Here is a 15,864-nt window from a genome sequence, read left to right as displayed (position 1 = left end):
TTGAAAATTGTTATCTATTATTTTTCACTCTAAGTCAAGAAGGAAACTATCTTAACTATGGAACAAAATGGAAGACATGATATAGCTGTAATACTATTCTGCTATTGTATGTCTACCCAGGTAAAATTTTAACAAATCTTAATATACTGTATTCTATCTTCAGAGAAAACATATAGCTAGACTTGAACACACAGTTTCACTGACTCCCACTGGATTAAAGATAGTAGCTACAGCTCTAAAAAAAAAAATAAGTAATAATAATATTAATAAAGCTATTTAAAATTTTGGTGCTGGCATGGCTGTATAATTAACAAAAAGTTTGTTTCATAACCAGTTGTTTCATAACCATGTGGTTCTGGGTTGGGTATCACTGTGTATGTGTACAACTTAAATGTAAAGCTTTTATATTTTATTCTGCATTTGTAACACCATATTAATTTAATAAGCTAAATTTGTCAGGTGAAGTGGGTATATGAATGTTATGGATCGCTTAATTGAAAGATATATCACTTTATTCATTTAGGTCTAAGAAAATATTCCATTAATGGAATAGCTAATGAGTAAGCAGTTACGTCCCTTGAATCTCGGTTTCCTTGGAAACAAACTGACAGCCACTTTACTGTTAATTATTTTCTTTGAAATGTGAAATACGTCTTTTTAGTTCCTTAACGTAGTGACGCTTCTATTTCCTCTTTTTTATATACACATCTTTAACATTTGTTCTATTAGAACACTATATCACTTTGTTACAAGAGAAAGAAAGCGAGGACGGTAACTAAACTTTAAACGTATGTATGCACGGATGTTCTGAAAGGACACTTTTTAACATCAAACTTTTTAAGTTAAGTCTCTTCTGTGAGCATGTTTAAATATATAAGGAAAGCAACAATTCTCATTAGAAAAACAAGATTAGAATTTTCTTTGGTCTATTGCAATATATAGTTTTTAGCGTATGGAACATTATGTTGAGAAAAGATTTACTTGAAAGAGAAACTATTAAAGCAACGCCTACAAGTTACCATTTAACTAAAGTTAATGGGAATAACTTCTAACATCGACTGAACTGAATGAATTTCTGCTAATTTCTAAGCACACCACCACTCAGTCACTCACTAAGTATAATTTTCGCACAATATTATGACGAGGTGTTTCTGCTTGTTAAACAACGCAGTCAAGTTTAATGTATAGTTTTCATTGAGTTTTCAAGACAAATATTTGGGTGCTCAACAAAAATATTAATTCCATTGTTTATTAAACTTTCTCCTTCATTTAGTCTATTCATATCTTAAGACCTGTCATGTTCAGGGCCGGATTTAAGCCATTTAGGCAGATTTGTTTAAATTGTCCTCCGCACCAAAACAGGGCTCCGCGCACATACTCGGGCTAGGAAGTACAGGGCCCAATTAGAGAATTGTCAGTGGGGCCCTCTATTTTACAAAAGCTGACGATTGATGTTTTATGCTTCGTGTAGTACGCCAGTACCAAAATGCGTTGAGGGCCTCAGGACCCACCATTAACTATAATGATATGCTAAAAATTAGGTGGAACTGGAGGACAGTCACCTCCCCCCCCCCACACACACACACTGGTCGTCTTCATCATTTTATCGCCTTGATTTTCAGTGCTGACATAAATGAACAGATCTGCAGTACAACATTTCTTATGGATGACGTTGATGCTTGAACTCCTGTTTTAACTGAATTATCTACTAATATTATCCCAAGTATTGTTTACAAATCCTTTCGTTGTTACTTTCCAAAAATTCAAATAAGTTTTCATCGAAAAGACACTTTACCAGTGTGACCATTTCTCTTATGTAAATACATTGATATTTTAAGTAACTTTCTCAATTCTTTTGCTTCAAACATATCTCTCAAGTTGACCTGGCTCATCCTTCTGTACTTAACTAATTTCTGACCTACTGTGACAGATCATTTGACTTCATATTCACAGTTCATCTTTCACTGTTAATTTACATCATAAGAGTTTAGTTATTTTCTTAAGTAGATAATTTCCCAGTTAATTTCTCTTCATATAACCAACATCTAAACTTTAAACTAAAACTAGTAGTTGTTATCTTAAAATGCTGACATGATTTTAATCCACCTCATGTTGACTAACAACTAATTTTCTCACTGAAAAGTTATATATAAATAACTGAGTTGAAAAGAGACAGAACAATCAACTGAGAGTCAAATTGTTCACATATTAGGAGTGTTATGGTGTATGTATTGCGTTTCAGTCATCCACATTTACTGGTCTAATTCGCTGTTGTTGAGCAATTTCAGGTCAACTCTGATCTAGTAAATTCATGATAAAGAGCTTCTCAGTCGTGACATCTAAACCTGCATTATCCAATGTGTTCCTTTCATTATAAAATGGTAAAGTATGATTTGACAGAGAATTTGGTTTTTATTTCTGACATGGCGAATGACCACCTAAAGGCTTCTTTATTGGCTCGTATAATTTACTGTTGTTATTTAGTCCCCAAATAAACTCTGGTCAAGCAACCCTAAGATCAAAAGCTCTCCAACCATGAAACCCAGGAACATAGAATTACAATATATCCTTTTATAGACAGTTGGGTTGTGATTTGTGGGAGGTTTGTCTTTTATTTCTAGCAGGTGGAGCGGCTACGAAGAGACTGTTTTGCTGACTCACATTATCCAACAGCAGTACTGATATTTGATGAATATTTCATTGGCCTCAATGCTAAATTCAGTTAATCTTGTAGAAAAAGCTGTCTATATGACAAACCAGTGTCGTAGCCAAAGGCATTTTCATATCGCATGTGTTTGATGTAAAAGAACCCAAGTTTGAGCAGAGTTCAACATGTCTCAGGGACGATTAGTTTGCTTTCAGTGAGAAAAGAAATGTCAAATATAATGCGGTGAATATTATAACTGTTTTATTAATCAAGACAACTTATATTGAAGCGACGTTGATATTTGTCGAACCAATACATAAATCAACTGAAGGCAAGGGTGACAACTCAAACTTTTTTTTAACGTAATGATTCAGAGTTAAAATTACATATAGTCAAGTCCGCCTTTCTTCCAGTAACATACTGTCCATATAATCTTAAATATTTCTTTAACTCAGGCACAGTAAGTACTTTGATAGCTGAATTATCGAGCTGCTTTATATTCATGATAAGACGTAAAACAATAACAATAGCGTGGATAGTCTGCGGAAGTTTAATTGTCTACATGGAGCGCCGCCAAGCCAAGGGAGATAACCTACTTATAGGAAAGCCCTATTGTGTAGATGGGAAGAATAATCTAAGATAAACATGTTTTGTGCAGCCAACTATACATACGTTTACTAGAAATATCAGACAAACTCAAATTACATTCTGTCAAAAAGGCATATTTGATAATTTAGTAGGGAGGTGGGACACAATGAGTAACATTTACTGCATTTTTGGCTTTGAGAAAAAGTATATATTTTTTATAAATGTTCACTACCTTACAAAAACTATATCAGCTAAGCAAATGATATTCTTTAAATGTATTAAAAACATTATAACATATTCAGAACACTATCTGAGAAAATTATCTCCATTCTCTTTGAGGATTTAAAATACAAATTTAAGATGGAGCAAAATGAATAGGGTAAGATGAAGTAAATTTGCTTCTTCAGTTCTCCAGAATTGTATTTGAAAAAAGATTCATACACATTAATATCCATCTTCAGACATCAGAAAAATTAGAAATGCAACAAAAATTTTAATTAATTTTAATTTTAAAAACAAAAAAGGATCATGGTAATGACTCACAATATGAAATTAATGAAACTCGACTAAATAAAAAAAAAACTCAATGTAAAATATTCTTTATATCTTCTTCATGATCTGCTGTAGTGGCTCTCTTTCTGGTATATTTACACACAATACAGTTAAAAAGAAGAAATTATTGAAATAAGTCATTACTCATATTGCTCCACTTTTTAGAAAATTGAAAGTTACCAAATTAGACATTAGTTTGGGGAAAAATTTGACTTGGACTCCAACAGAGAAAAGAATTTGGATTGTTAAACACCAAAAATTATCCAATTATTTTATTAGCAACATCAATTACAATCAGGACAAATTTGAGGAAAAGTTTCTAGAAAAAATGTACTTGTCACCTATGTTTCAAACTCCTTCAACTTCAACAACTATGCTAACCAATTTTTAGTCCCAAAGATGATACAACAGTACAAAATGATGATGCAATACTTGCAATGTAATGGTTTCAAACAGGTAGGGAGGAAATAAGGAGAAATCGGAAATTACTCATTTTGACCCAGTTACTCATTTTGTACCACACACACACATACACTTGATTCATTACTGTAAAATAAAATAAAAGTATGATCTTGATTGGATAGCTTTTCATAATGTTTAAGCAGAACTGATCAAGGGACAAATAACATGTTTCTTAGTTTTCAAATCTTTTTTGCTTTATTTTTATTTTTTTAGTATTTCCAAGTTTGAAATTACAGTTTTAAAGTTCCTGTAATGAAAGATAGTCTATTTCTTTCCAAGTTTGCCAAAACTCAAATGTTTAGACAGATCTCTTGCTTTTCAATGGTGTATTTGTAAATATAACTTTTAAACTAATGTTTGTAATATAAATTTTAATAATATTTAATGTTAATATTAATTGATTTAATATAATATTTTAAGTGTATAAATATTTTAAATAGTGATATTTTAAGATTTGTTGAGAAATGAATTTGGTAAAATAATTTAACAGTTGCGTAAATGAAATTGCCTCTCTGCATTCACTAATAATGAATGGCTATGTCATATTAGGTTATTTAATGTAGTGAACATGAACAGTTCTATATTTGACCACAGTAATGTTTAAAACCATTATTTTGGTTTGCTTTATTTCTTCTCTAAATTTAGATTTTTCCCCAAATCCTAAAATAGCCAGGCTAAACATATTTTGATATATTTAGTTAGTTATCATGCTATTGAAGTGCAGTGTTATAAATTTAAACTTATGTGTTTGAATTATTGGAGCAAGTGTTACAGATATTTCAGATTTACAATTGAATATTTCTCCTCTTGTATCAGTCAATAAGGAAACTTTTTATGCACATATACATGTATGTGTTTGTGAAATGAACTATGTTTAACTAAATACAATGGATTTTTTTTTCTTTTAATTTCAGGGAATGTTATTAATCATTTGGACTATTAAAAGCAAATTATCCATCAAATCCTAAATCTAAATGGCAGGTCACCGGTTAACTGAAATTCTTGATTCTATTCAGGATGCTAGTAAAAAACAGTCTGTTTATTTCTCTAATTCTCATTTGAGTCAATTCAAAGTCCAAAGGAAACCTGAGCACCAACCATGGAGTTCTTCTCAATATAAGAAACAAAACTATACAACTGATGAGAAAACAGATTCACAATACAATCAAGTTAATAAAATCAACATCTTAACAAATAAACAGAAACAGTTACCATTCTTGCCTTTAATTGAACAAAAATATTCCGATCAATTACTTACTAGCCATGACACTAAACAAAGTCAAACACAGGAATTTAATAAGGCATCGACTTCACTGAAAAATACCAAGAATGATGGCTTCAAAGATGTTCGTTTTACCTGTCCCCCAATTTTCATGCCTCCTTTGACAAAGTTCGGTTTTATCTCCAGCTGTATGTTAGATGTCACCAAAAAAGACCAATATAACTCAATGAATGCATCTCGGAATTTTCTGAGGCATTCTAAAAAAGTGGGGAAAACAGCCTATAGTAGTAAGGGGATGGTTGACGCTCTGCTGAAGAAGTTGAAAGAGGTAACAAGAAATTTCTTTTCCATGAAACAAATTCTTTCACTATTCTTTGCTTATTTGTAATGTAAATATTTGAAACTGTGCAATATAAGTAATATACTAAAGTATTATTTAAGTTTACCACTGAAAAAAATTTCAGTAATGCTTAATATAGGGCAAACTGACTACATGGTTAAGGTACCAGATTAATAAGCTCCTATAACCTCAAGTTCAACTCTAGCTTTATCCATTTTCTTGCTGCTGCTGCCATTTGATGAAGCAAAGGCATAGAGAAAAACCTACTGAATCTATAGATTGTACTATACAATACATTAAGCATCCCTTACTTAAACACTTGATAATCATCTGTTATTCTTGAATGACAGATTTATAGTAAATGTAATACATCTACCCCAGTTATAAAAGAGTCTTGTCTTCCTCTCTAAGTTAGTAACTGCTTCTCTGATGGAATGTATATCTGTTTCTAAATGTAATATATTTATCTCAAATATAGAAAATGCTACACATCCTCTGTAAGTTTATTGACATAATCTGACTGTCTTGGTTTCTTTGATATTAAAAAAAAATCGCAATTTCATTCACATAGTTAATTACAGAGAACCTTCATTAAACTGGACCCCATTAAGCCAAATATCAGATAAACTGAACTGCATTAAAAGAGTGACTGTCACTGTTGACTTCTGCCACCATCTTTTAGTATCTTTGTTGATGGAGTATACATTGTGGGTGTGCTTGCTGAGCACTACACACCCACTGAACATGATAAACTCATTATCAATCATAAACTAATGAGCAAGTTATTAAATGATTAATCAGAAAATGGATTTCTTTTCTTTCTGAATAAAATGATAAGGAAAAATTAATTTTTTAAAAATTGTATCACAAAAAAAAAGTGGCAATTTTAGAGAATTGTTAGAGCATTGGACAAAATACTTAGTGACATTTCTTAAGGCTCTTAACATTATGAGTTCAAATCCCACTAAGGTCAACTTCTGTCTTTCATCCTTTTAAAGTCAGTAAAATAAAATGCTAGTCAAGTGCTGAGGTTTGTTGTAACTGACTTTCCCCCTTCCCTCAATATTGCTATAGGTTAGTTATATTTTTGGCATGTGGTAAATATCAAAGGGAGTTTTACTAATAATAATTTTACCCACGATATCAGCATAACAATATATCAATTAGATAGTTTAAGTTTCAGTGAGTTGTTTTTATTCACTGCAGGGAATGGTTTCATGATTTTTTTTTTTTTTTTTTTTTTTTCACAGAGAAGTTTATAGTCACCTTCCAAACAGCAGAATTAATTGTGTTATTGACTGAAGGTTTTTGTATAGTAGTTTACCACCTCAAAAATAAGTAGTAACAAAGGACTGAAAGTTTTTTTTTTTTTTTTTAATACAGTTATCTCTCAATTATTGTTCAAGTCCATCATCAGAAAAGGCAAAGTTTTTACCCTGCAAATTTTATTCTCACTTTACACTATCTTTTATCTCTTCTACAATTTTTGCACTTTCAGTTTTATTTTCACTTAACATTATAACAATTTTCACAATGGAATGAAATTGAAACAACAGGAGAAAGATAAGAGAAGAATGAAAGGAAAAAAGATAGGAAATAAGAGTTAATTTGAGACAAAGAAGAGGCAACATAACTTAACATGAATGCACAAGATATGTTTAGCACCAACGAGAATGTCAGAGTATATGAAAATGAGTACAAAAATGGTGAACAGCAAGTTGATCATCTGTGATAACATCAAGAGACAGAAGTTTGATGAAGTAATGTGAATGAAGAACAGAAGACACAATTATAAGAAGAATTTCAAGAAAACTATCAAATGCAATGAGAAAACAGAAGAAAAAAATCAGTTGCTTAATTTGAGAAATGCTTAGAGAAACAATGTTAGAAATGATTTGGTGTTCCTAAACTTCAGAAAAAACAATTTAATGTTGAACCCTACAATGTCAGAGAAATAAATAAATTCTGTCTTCATTGTGATGCTTTAAGATTAAAAAATAAGCCTTTAAAGGTAAAATGTGACTTCCCTTCAGCAGCCTTATCCCAATGAACTCAAGCTTCATTCTTATGTTAATAATGAGGAAGCTAATAATTTCTGAAAAAAATATCCCAAATTATTATTGTGCACTTTCCATGCCAGCATGGAGAGCAGACATTAAGTGATGATGATCATGATTTAGTTGATGTGTATGTCTTGGTTGAAGAGTACTGTTTATATGTTCTAAGAAACAAACAGTCTCACCTATAAGTTGCACAGTACAGTGGACTGATAGATCACCTTGTAGTTAAAGAAAGTCAGAACTTTGAACTAGGTTTACTAGTCTACTTCCTTATTCATTCATTGGCTGTCATGTAACATGTCTCATTACTTTCAAGAAGCTATGGCAATAGTAGCAAAGTATAGCAAGCCTGACTTCTTTTTAATGTACACCTGTAACCCAATATGCCCTAAAATTTCAAACAATCTAAAATGAAATGAAACCATAGAAAAGCCACCTGACTTAATAGCTAGATTGTACAAAGCCCTTCTTACTGTGTTACTGAATGATTTAAAGGAGCAACATGTATTTGGAATCTCTGTTACATATATCTATGCAATAGACTTTCAGAAACATGGCTTACTTCATTGCCATATGTTAATTTTTACTTCAAAATTATGATAAAATAAGAAATTGGGATGATGTTTATAGATTAGTCTCATTAGAAATTGCAGATAAAAACAGAGCTAGGAAAATGCATGAATTTGTGAAGAAATTTATAGAAGAAATAGATAGATAGACAGACAGACAGACATATACATACATTTTTCCTTGTATTAATGATAGATATGAGTGAGATTTGATTATTGCTCCTCACAGGTCAAAAGACCACATAGAGGTTCTTGAGTGGGCAGAAATGATAGAATATTAAGCTAAATCTTTTTCAGTATTTAATCAAAATTGTGACATTGTTAACTTAGCACTTCATTCATTGGTAGAGAAAGTCAGTAAAATAAGTACAAATGAAAGAATTGTCTAGACTAAATATCATAACTGTACAAGTTCAACATTGATTTTCTCGAACCTTTGGTTCAAAGCCCTTCCTCAGTTACTGATTTTTCAAACCCAAGTGACATCATCTTAGTCAGAACACTCTAAATGAAACAAATAATGATTTTACTTAAATAATTACATGAAATACAAGTACCTGTATGTTAGTATAAATTAATGCAGATTGTCAGAGGTTCCGCATCATCAGTGTCCTGAAAGTTGGTATTGTACCTGTATTTCTTCAGCTTTGCAAAAATTTACCTTGTATCTATGGAAGAAATCAACATTATTCACACACATTTTGTTTATTAATTTACTAACTTCTCAGTTCATCATTAGAAATACAAGTTTGTTGGTTTAATTCTCCAGAGTCTTCAAAATTGCCCAGAAACCGGAACCACATCTGACATTCTAAAGAGACTGCAGTGCTTCAACAATATTTTCAATGACTTAATCATAAATTCTCCAGTGTTTGGTACCGCTTTACACATTATCAAAGTAAGCCACTTTTTAATTAATTTATAGATTTTAATATGCAAATTTATAAAATAATGAAACAAAGGCATTTTTTTTCTATTTGCTTGAAGAAGGGGTTGTACCCTCCAAAACCAAAAGATCAAAATGGCTAACATTCCTCTTATACTCTACATAACTAAAGAGTGCTCACTGTTTTTTTTTTTTAGTCAAATGAATCGATCCCAGTAATTAGTTTTTTTCTTAAGCCTAGTACTTATTTTACAGTCTCTTGCTGAACCATTAAGTTATGGTAATGTAAACCCACCAACACCAGTTGTCAAGCAGTGATGGGGGACAGACACAAAGACACACACATACATATATATATATATATATATACAATGTGCTTCTTTCAGTTTCCGTCTACCAAATCTACTCACTATAGGCTGAGGCTATAGTGAAAGACACTAGCTCAAAGTGCCACACAGTGGGACTTATCCCTGAACAATGTGGTTGGGAAGCGAGCTTCTTACCACATAGCCATATCTAGATTACTATTTTCAGTTAGAACACAGAAGGAAAACAATAATGATTAGATATTTCAAGTAATAATTTGTTAATACATTCTTGTGTTACTGTACTTGTAATCTATGTCATGAATTCCCAACTACCACCAGGTCATGGATCATTTTACATCACACTGCACAGAAGGAATGACCTTTTTAATTTTATTTCTATTTTATTGATTATTTGAAGTCTTCAGAGTGTTTTTACATTATATAGTAATAATTAAATCATATATTGTGCACTTTATTGTGTTTTGTTATATACATGATCCACTGGTCTGTGGCAAAAATTGCCTTGCATAAAACTGGTCTGTGGTGCAGGAACGGTTTTGGACCAGTGATCGATATGACTGGCCATCAAACGATGTAGTGCGTAACATGGTGTGTCTGTTCATATGTGCTTAAAGGCAAAGTTGTTATTGTTACCAGGTTAGCCCTGATTGAATAAAGACATTCCAACCATGGCCATCTTGTGTTTTATAGAGATATCTAGGACTATGTTATCTAATGTATCCTTTTTTTTATAAAATGATACTGTTTGATTTGAGAAAAATATGGCTGTTGTCCCTCTAAGAAGTTGAATGACAGCATAGACGCTCCCTCATTGGATCAATACCTGTTTCATGGATAGAATACATGTACAGCTTCTGTGTGTATATATAAAAGATATTTTCTGTATATAATAGTGTAGAGGTTAGATATCTATATATATGTAGAGACATCTTATCGTCTATAGACACACTAACAAAAGTTTGTCTTTCTACCAGATAGAATATGACAACTATATATCATATTTGCTGGATATCTATGAGAAAGAGGGCCAAGTTTTACAAGGAGAAATGCAAGAGATGTCTTCACAACACACCAATCAAAATGAACAGTTGAGTGAAGCTGAAATCAAAGTTGAGAAACTGGAGTGTGAAATGTTAGATCTCTTTCTTGAAGCTAAAAGGTTAGAATTATATTACTGTATGTTGTTGTTTAGGCTCAAGTCAGCCCTCATTGGGCAGACCTATGATCAAAGATATTCCAACCATGACCATCCCATTTTTTCTCTGAAACCAGTGTTGTTGTCTGAGGGAAATTTGACTGCTATTTATAGCAAGTCAAATGACCTCATTGATTTTCACTTACTAGCTTGAATGTTTGCAGATAAATTTTAAAAAGAGGTTGGATATGCATAAACGCAGGAAAAGATATTCATAAGGTTTGGATGGATGCATAAGTAAGAGTCAAAATTTTATTGCTAGAGTCTTTCGATAATTCTGTACTTATCAATAGTGAGGATTATTGCTGACAAAGCAATTCACCGTACTTTCATAGATATGCTACAGTCCTCATAATATTTACAGTGCCACTTAGACCCAATAAACTCTTCTCCATAGAAAAAAACAAACCTGTTTATTTCATTGAAGTTCAATCAACAGAACAATTAAAGTTCTGTGAGGGCAAACCACTATAATGCTAGTATTTATGCAAAAATAATAATTTCAAACAGATATTGAACTTTTATGTAATTTCATACATTTTTTTCTGTACCAATCTAATTCAGATAAGATGCTTTAGTTCTTATTGTTTTACTGTTTTCAGTCATTAGACTGCATCTCTGGATGAGCACAGCTTTCAATCAAGAGTTTTAATTGATTACACCAACCCCAATACTTTGTCTGGGACTTATTTTATTGACCTCATAAGAATTATAAAAGCAAGTCATATATAACATAAAAGAAGGTAACTCAGTCAAACCTAACTATTGCAATTTCTTCACACCTTCACTCAGCCACTGATTTGCACACGTGTATTCGTTTGTTTTATGCATTTTATGTCCCTTTTTCTATGCTCGTATGGGTTATTCTTCTCTTTTATTCCTTTATTTGTTTCAGTTATTTGACTGCGGCCATGCTGGAGCACCACCTTGTAGGATTTCAGTTGAATAAATTGCCCCCAGGACTTATTTTTTAAGCCTGGTACTTATTCTATCAATTCTTTTGCCAGACCGCTAAGTTACAGGGACATAAACACACCAGCACCAGTTGTCAAGTGATGGGGGGTACAGTTACATGCACACACACACACACACACATAGATATATACATAAATATATATATATATATATATATATATATATATATCATCATCATCATCATCATCGTTTAATGTCTGTTTTCCATGCTGGCATGGGGTTGGATGGTTTGACTGAGGTCTGGAGAGCCAGCAGCTGCACCAGCCTCCAATCTGATCTAGCAATGTTTCTACAGCTGGATGCCTTTCCTAATGCCAACCACTCCGAGAGCGTAGTGGATGCTTTTTACGTGCCACCGGTACAGGAGCCAGTCAGCGGGTACTGGCATTGGTCACAATCATTTGGTGCTTTTTACATGCCATCGGCACGGGAGCCAGTCAGGTGATCATGTCGACTCTGCCAAGTGACTGATTCCTTTCATCACCCTCAAATAGTGCAGTCTATCATTAACTCCTATCATCATCACTCACTCTCTCTTTCTCTCCCACTTTTCACTCCAAAGAAGGGCTTTGTTCAAAACATCAGTACTCTCACCCCTCACCCAACAATGTACAAGCTTATCAAAATTTACCAAATTCTATGCAGACCACTATAAGTTTCTTTGGACTAGTTTTGATTCCTTTCTTTTTTTTTTTTTAATTTTGGCTGCTTAACTTACATCCTATGATTTTTTGTTGTCATTCTTTGCAGTTTACAAAAAGAAATCAAAGCAGAAACAGAAAGAATTACTGCAGATCAAGAAAGCGAGGGTGAGTATTCAACATTGAACTGTAAGAACAATAAACATACAGTCATGGCCAAAAGTTTGGAACATAGGTCTGAAAATTAGAATTTTTATATTAAATACTCCAAGTTATATTTAATTTGCAGTATATTATTACTACTTACAGTAATATAGTGGGTGTCTATAAAATTTTTATTTTAGTTATGATTGATGCAGGTCACATGACTTCCTGTAATTTTGCAAACTGTACATGGGCATAATAGATTTAATTTTTTTTTAAATGTTCCAAACTTTTGACCACTGCTGTTTAATGGAATCATCATCATCATCATCATCGCCATCATCAGTTTATATCTGTCTATTATAAATTTTATGTTGGGCAATATTTTTTGGGGGGTTTGTTATATTCTATGACCAAAATTACAAGAACTTAATAATTTGTAATCAAAGCAAAACATTAATGTTATATTCTAATCAGAAATGCAAAATATGTAACAGATACACTAATGACCTATTAAATTCTTATCACCTGTTCTTACTTCTACTGAATTGCTATCAATATTTTTGAAAATACTCAGGTTTTGAATTGCCTGTTATCAACAATTCTTTGTGGTCAATTTTTATGATCTTTCAATTCCATTCAAAGTTACAGTTCTAATACTGATGGAAACTATTGGGAACTAGGTATAAGGTAAGGATGAATCTAGAATTTATGCTCTGCAATGCATCTAGGGCGAGTAAAATAAATTTCTTCATTTAGCGGTTCTGGAGCACTGTAAACTACCATGGTTAAATTTTTTTTAATGAAGACCCATCCTATGCAAGAAGACCCATGATCCACAGCAGAAGTGTTAAGGCCACCCCTCCTGATGAAGAGGATTGGCCTGCAAGTGTCCTGTGCCAGTGCCACATAAAAAGCACTCGTGCCAGTGCTACATAGAAGTGCTCATTCCAGTGCCATGTTAAAAGCACCCAGCACACACTCTAAAGTGGTTGGTGTTAGGATGGGCATCCAGTTGTAGAAACCAAGCTAAATCAGATTAGAACATAACGCAGCTCTCTAGCTTGCCAGCTCTGGTCAGACTGTCCAAAACCCATGCCAGCATGGAAAATGGACATTAAAGGATGATGGTGATGATGATGATGATATCATTGGGAGTCATTGAGTATGCTAATTATGTACACACACACACATATGTTTATATCAATAATGTGGATGTAGACATGGCTGAGTAGTTAAGAAGTCCACTGGGACAGATCTTGGGCAAATACATTTATTATAGCCTCAGATTGACCCAATTCTTGTGGGTGAATTTAAGAAAACAGAAACTGTATGGAAGCCCATTGGATGGGTATAAGAGGCACCAGATATATGAGTAGTGTGCAAGAGAAAAGACTGCACTGGTATGGTCATGTGATGTGTATGTATAAGGACAGTTGTATCATATAAATGTGTGGCAGGTTTTTGCCCTAGTTTGAACCAGTCTGGTTTTGTGGGTGAGGGGGTATCGATTAGGAAAAGTTCAGCCTTGCTACCCACCTGTGTCACACTAATTCCACTTGAGATCTACAATCAAGATACATTCACTTTCCATGTTAATTGAGTGAATAGATTGTCCATTTGATCAGACAACTGGAGATTCATGCATTCATGTCAATGTGAGAGTTTGTCATATCAGTAATTTATAATTCTTTCCATTTTTAACAAGGTATGTCGCTAATAAAAACGTCAACACTTTAATAAGTGGACTGAGTCATTAAACCAATAGCCATAAAATACCTTTGTGCAGCAAACAACAATACATTCTGTGCGAATAGCTTTACATTCAAGGTCTTAGTCCGATGCGTGACAAACTAATGCATACAGTGGGTATCCAGTGTTCAATAAAGTTATCTGGGATGAAGAAAACGTTTTGAATGACTTGCCATGTTCCATGATAACATTGAGTAAATAGAAGTAATTCAAGCTATGAGATTTACTTTCCACAAGCACTAGATGTAGAATACCATAGTGAGCTACTGGTAAGAATTAGATATCAAATTCATGTACCTGGCTCTCTCTTCCGCAGTGGACCTTGTTGCGTCTCGAAGAAGTTAGGAAAAGAGGGATCGTTTGAACGGGTGTGCACTCTTAAACAGGTGATGGGCTACTAGCGACCTCCTGCATCTCATTTAGGAGTAATTTCTTTATTGCCAATAATGGCATACATAGATATAAAATAAAATAAAAGGTTGGCGTCAGGGACAAACAACGGACAGTCTTACAGGGGGAGGGGTCGTGGTGTTGGATGAAAACTATAATATAAATCATTATAAGTTAAAAATTATGAATTAATAGATTATATAGTTAAAAATAAAACATATATTCAGTTGTATAGAATTTCCCCTGGATTTATTTCAACCCACCAGTTTGAACCATTCGTTTTCGTTTTTTGGGCTGAGAAAAAGCATTTTCCTCCTTCTTCCTTGTTTTGACCGGCTACACTAGCACAGCCCTATACATACGTAACTTTCTTACCACATTTATCCATCTTTTCTCATATATGCTGTGAGGCAGACACTTTCTCTCCAGTCAGATCTTGGTCATGAGGTGGAAGTTGAACCAACTTACCAACCCCTGTCCAGAGATAAAGTAGCCTGTCTCAATCCCTTTTGTCACATGTCCTCCATACTGTCTCTTTCACTATAGCTACTATGCAGGCAAAAGCTACCTTCCTTTCCTTGTTAAAGGAGGGAGGTGGTACAATCTTGACAATGGACTCAGTCGAGAGTATTCTTTCTCCATCCGACATCAGCTGTTCGACATAGGTTACCAACCCCTTCAACTCCCCACAGTGTATGAAGGCGTGTGCGACAGTTTCACTGACATGCCCGCACCTCGGACATGTGTGTAGGGGGGGGGGGTTATAACCATGTCTAGACAACCTCTCTCAAACTGGTAAAGCTGAACGATAGCACAACTAAGCCAAGGATTTCTGGAAATTATCCAGATACCTCAGCCTGAATGTCTTCTGAAACAGGCTGGTTAGTTGTTCGTCGTCAAAGCCCAGGGTCTCACCCAGGACATTGTCAGACTTAAACTCTACTAACCCTCTATAGAAATCCCCAGTGGTAACCTCACTGCTGGTATTGCTCGCTCGGGAGAACAGATTGAGTGCTTCTCTGCACTCTCTCTGCCATTCCCCCATCTTAGGTCTCCACCTGATCCATGTGCTTAAGTCCCTGAGGGACTCCAATTGTGGAAAAAGCTCTTTG

At 33.7% G+C, this 15,864-nt stretch overlaps 1 protein-coding gene across 1 annotated transcript in view; it reads left to right on the top strand.

Moving 5' to 3' along the window:
- Positions 1–586: 586 nt before the first annotated feature.
- The window catches only part of LOC106879060 (uncharacterized), a 38,113-nt gene continuing 22,835 nt past the window's right edge, over positions 587–15,864 (top strand). The window contains exons 1-5 of the mRNA XM_014928487.3: positions 587–788; positions 5,164–5,799; positions 9,210–9,338; positions 10,630–10,814; positions 12,576–12,634. Coding sequence (XP_014783973.1) covers positions 5,224–5,799; positions 9,210–9,338; positions 10,630–10,814; positions 12,576–12,634 — 949 coding nt within the window. The 5' untranslated portion in view covers positions 587–788; positions 5,164–5,223. The remainder of the gene's footprint in view (positions 789–5,163; positions 5,800–9,209; positions 9,339–10,629; positions 10,815–12,575; positions 12,635–15,864) is intronic.

This window comes from Octopus bimaculoides, chromosome 4 (genome assembly GCF_046866305.1).
Source record: "Octopus bimaculoides isolate indiv1 chromosome 4, ASM4686630v1, whole genome shotgun sequence".
Lineage (NCBI taxonomy): Eukaryota > Metazoa > Mollusca > Cephalopoda > Octopoda > Octopodidae > Octopus > Octopus bimaculoides.
This window is presented reverse-complemented; position numbering and strand designations above follow the sequence as displayed.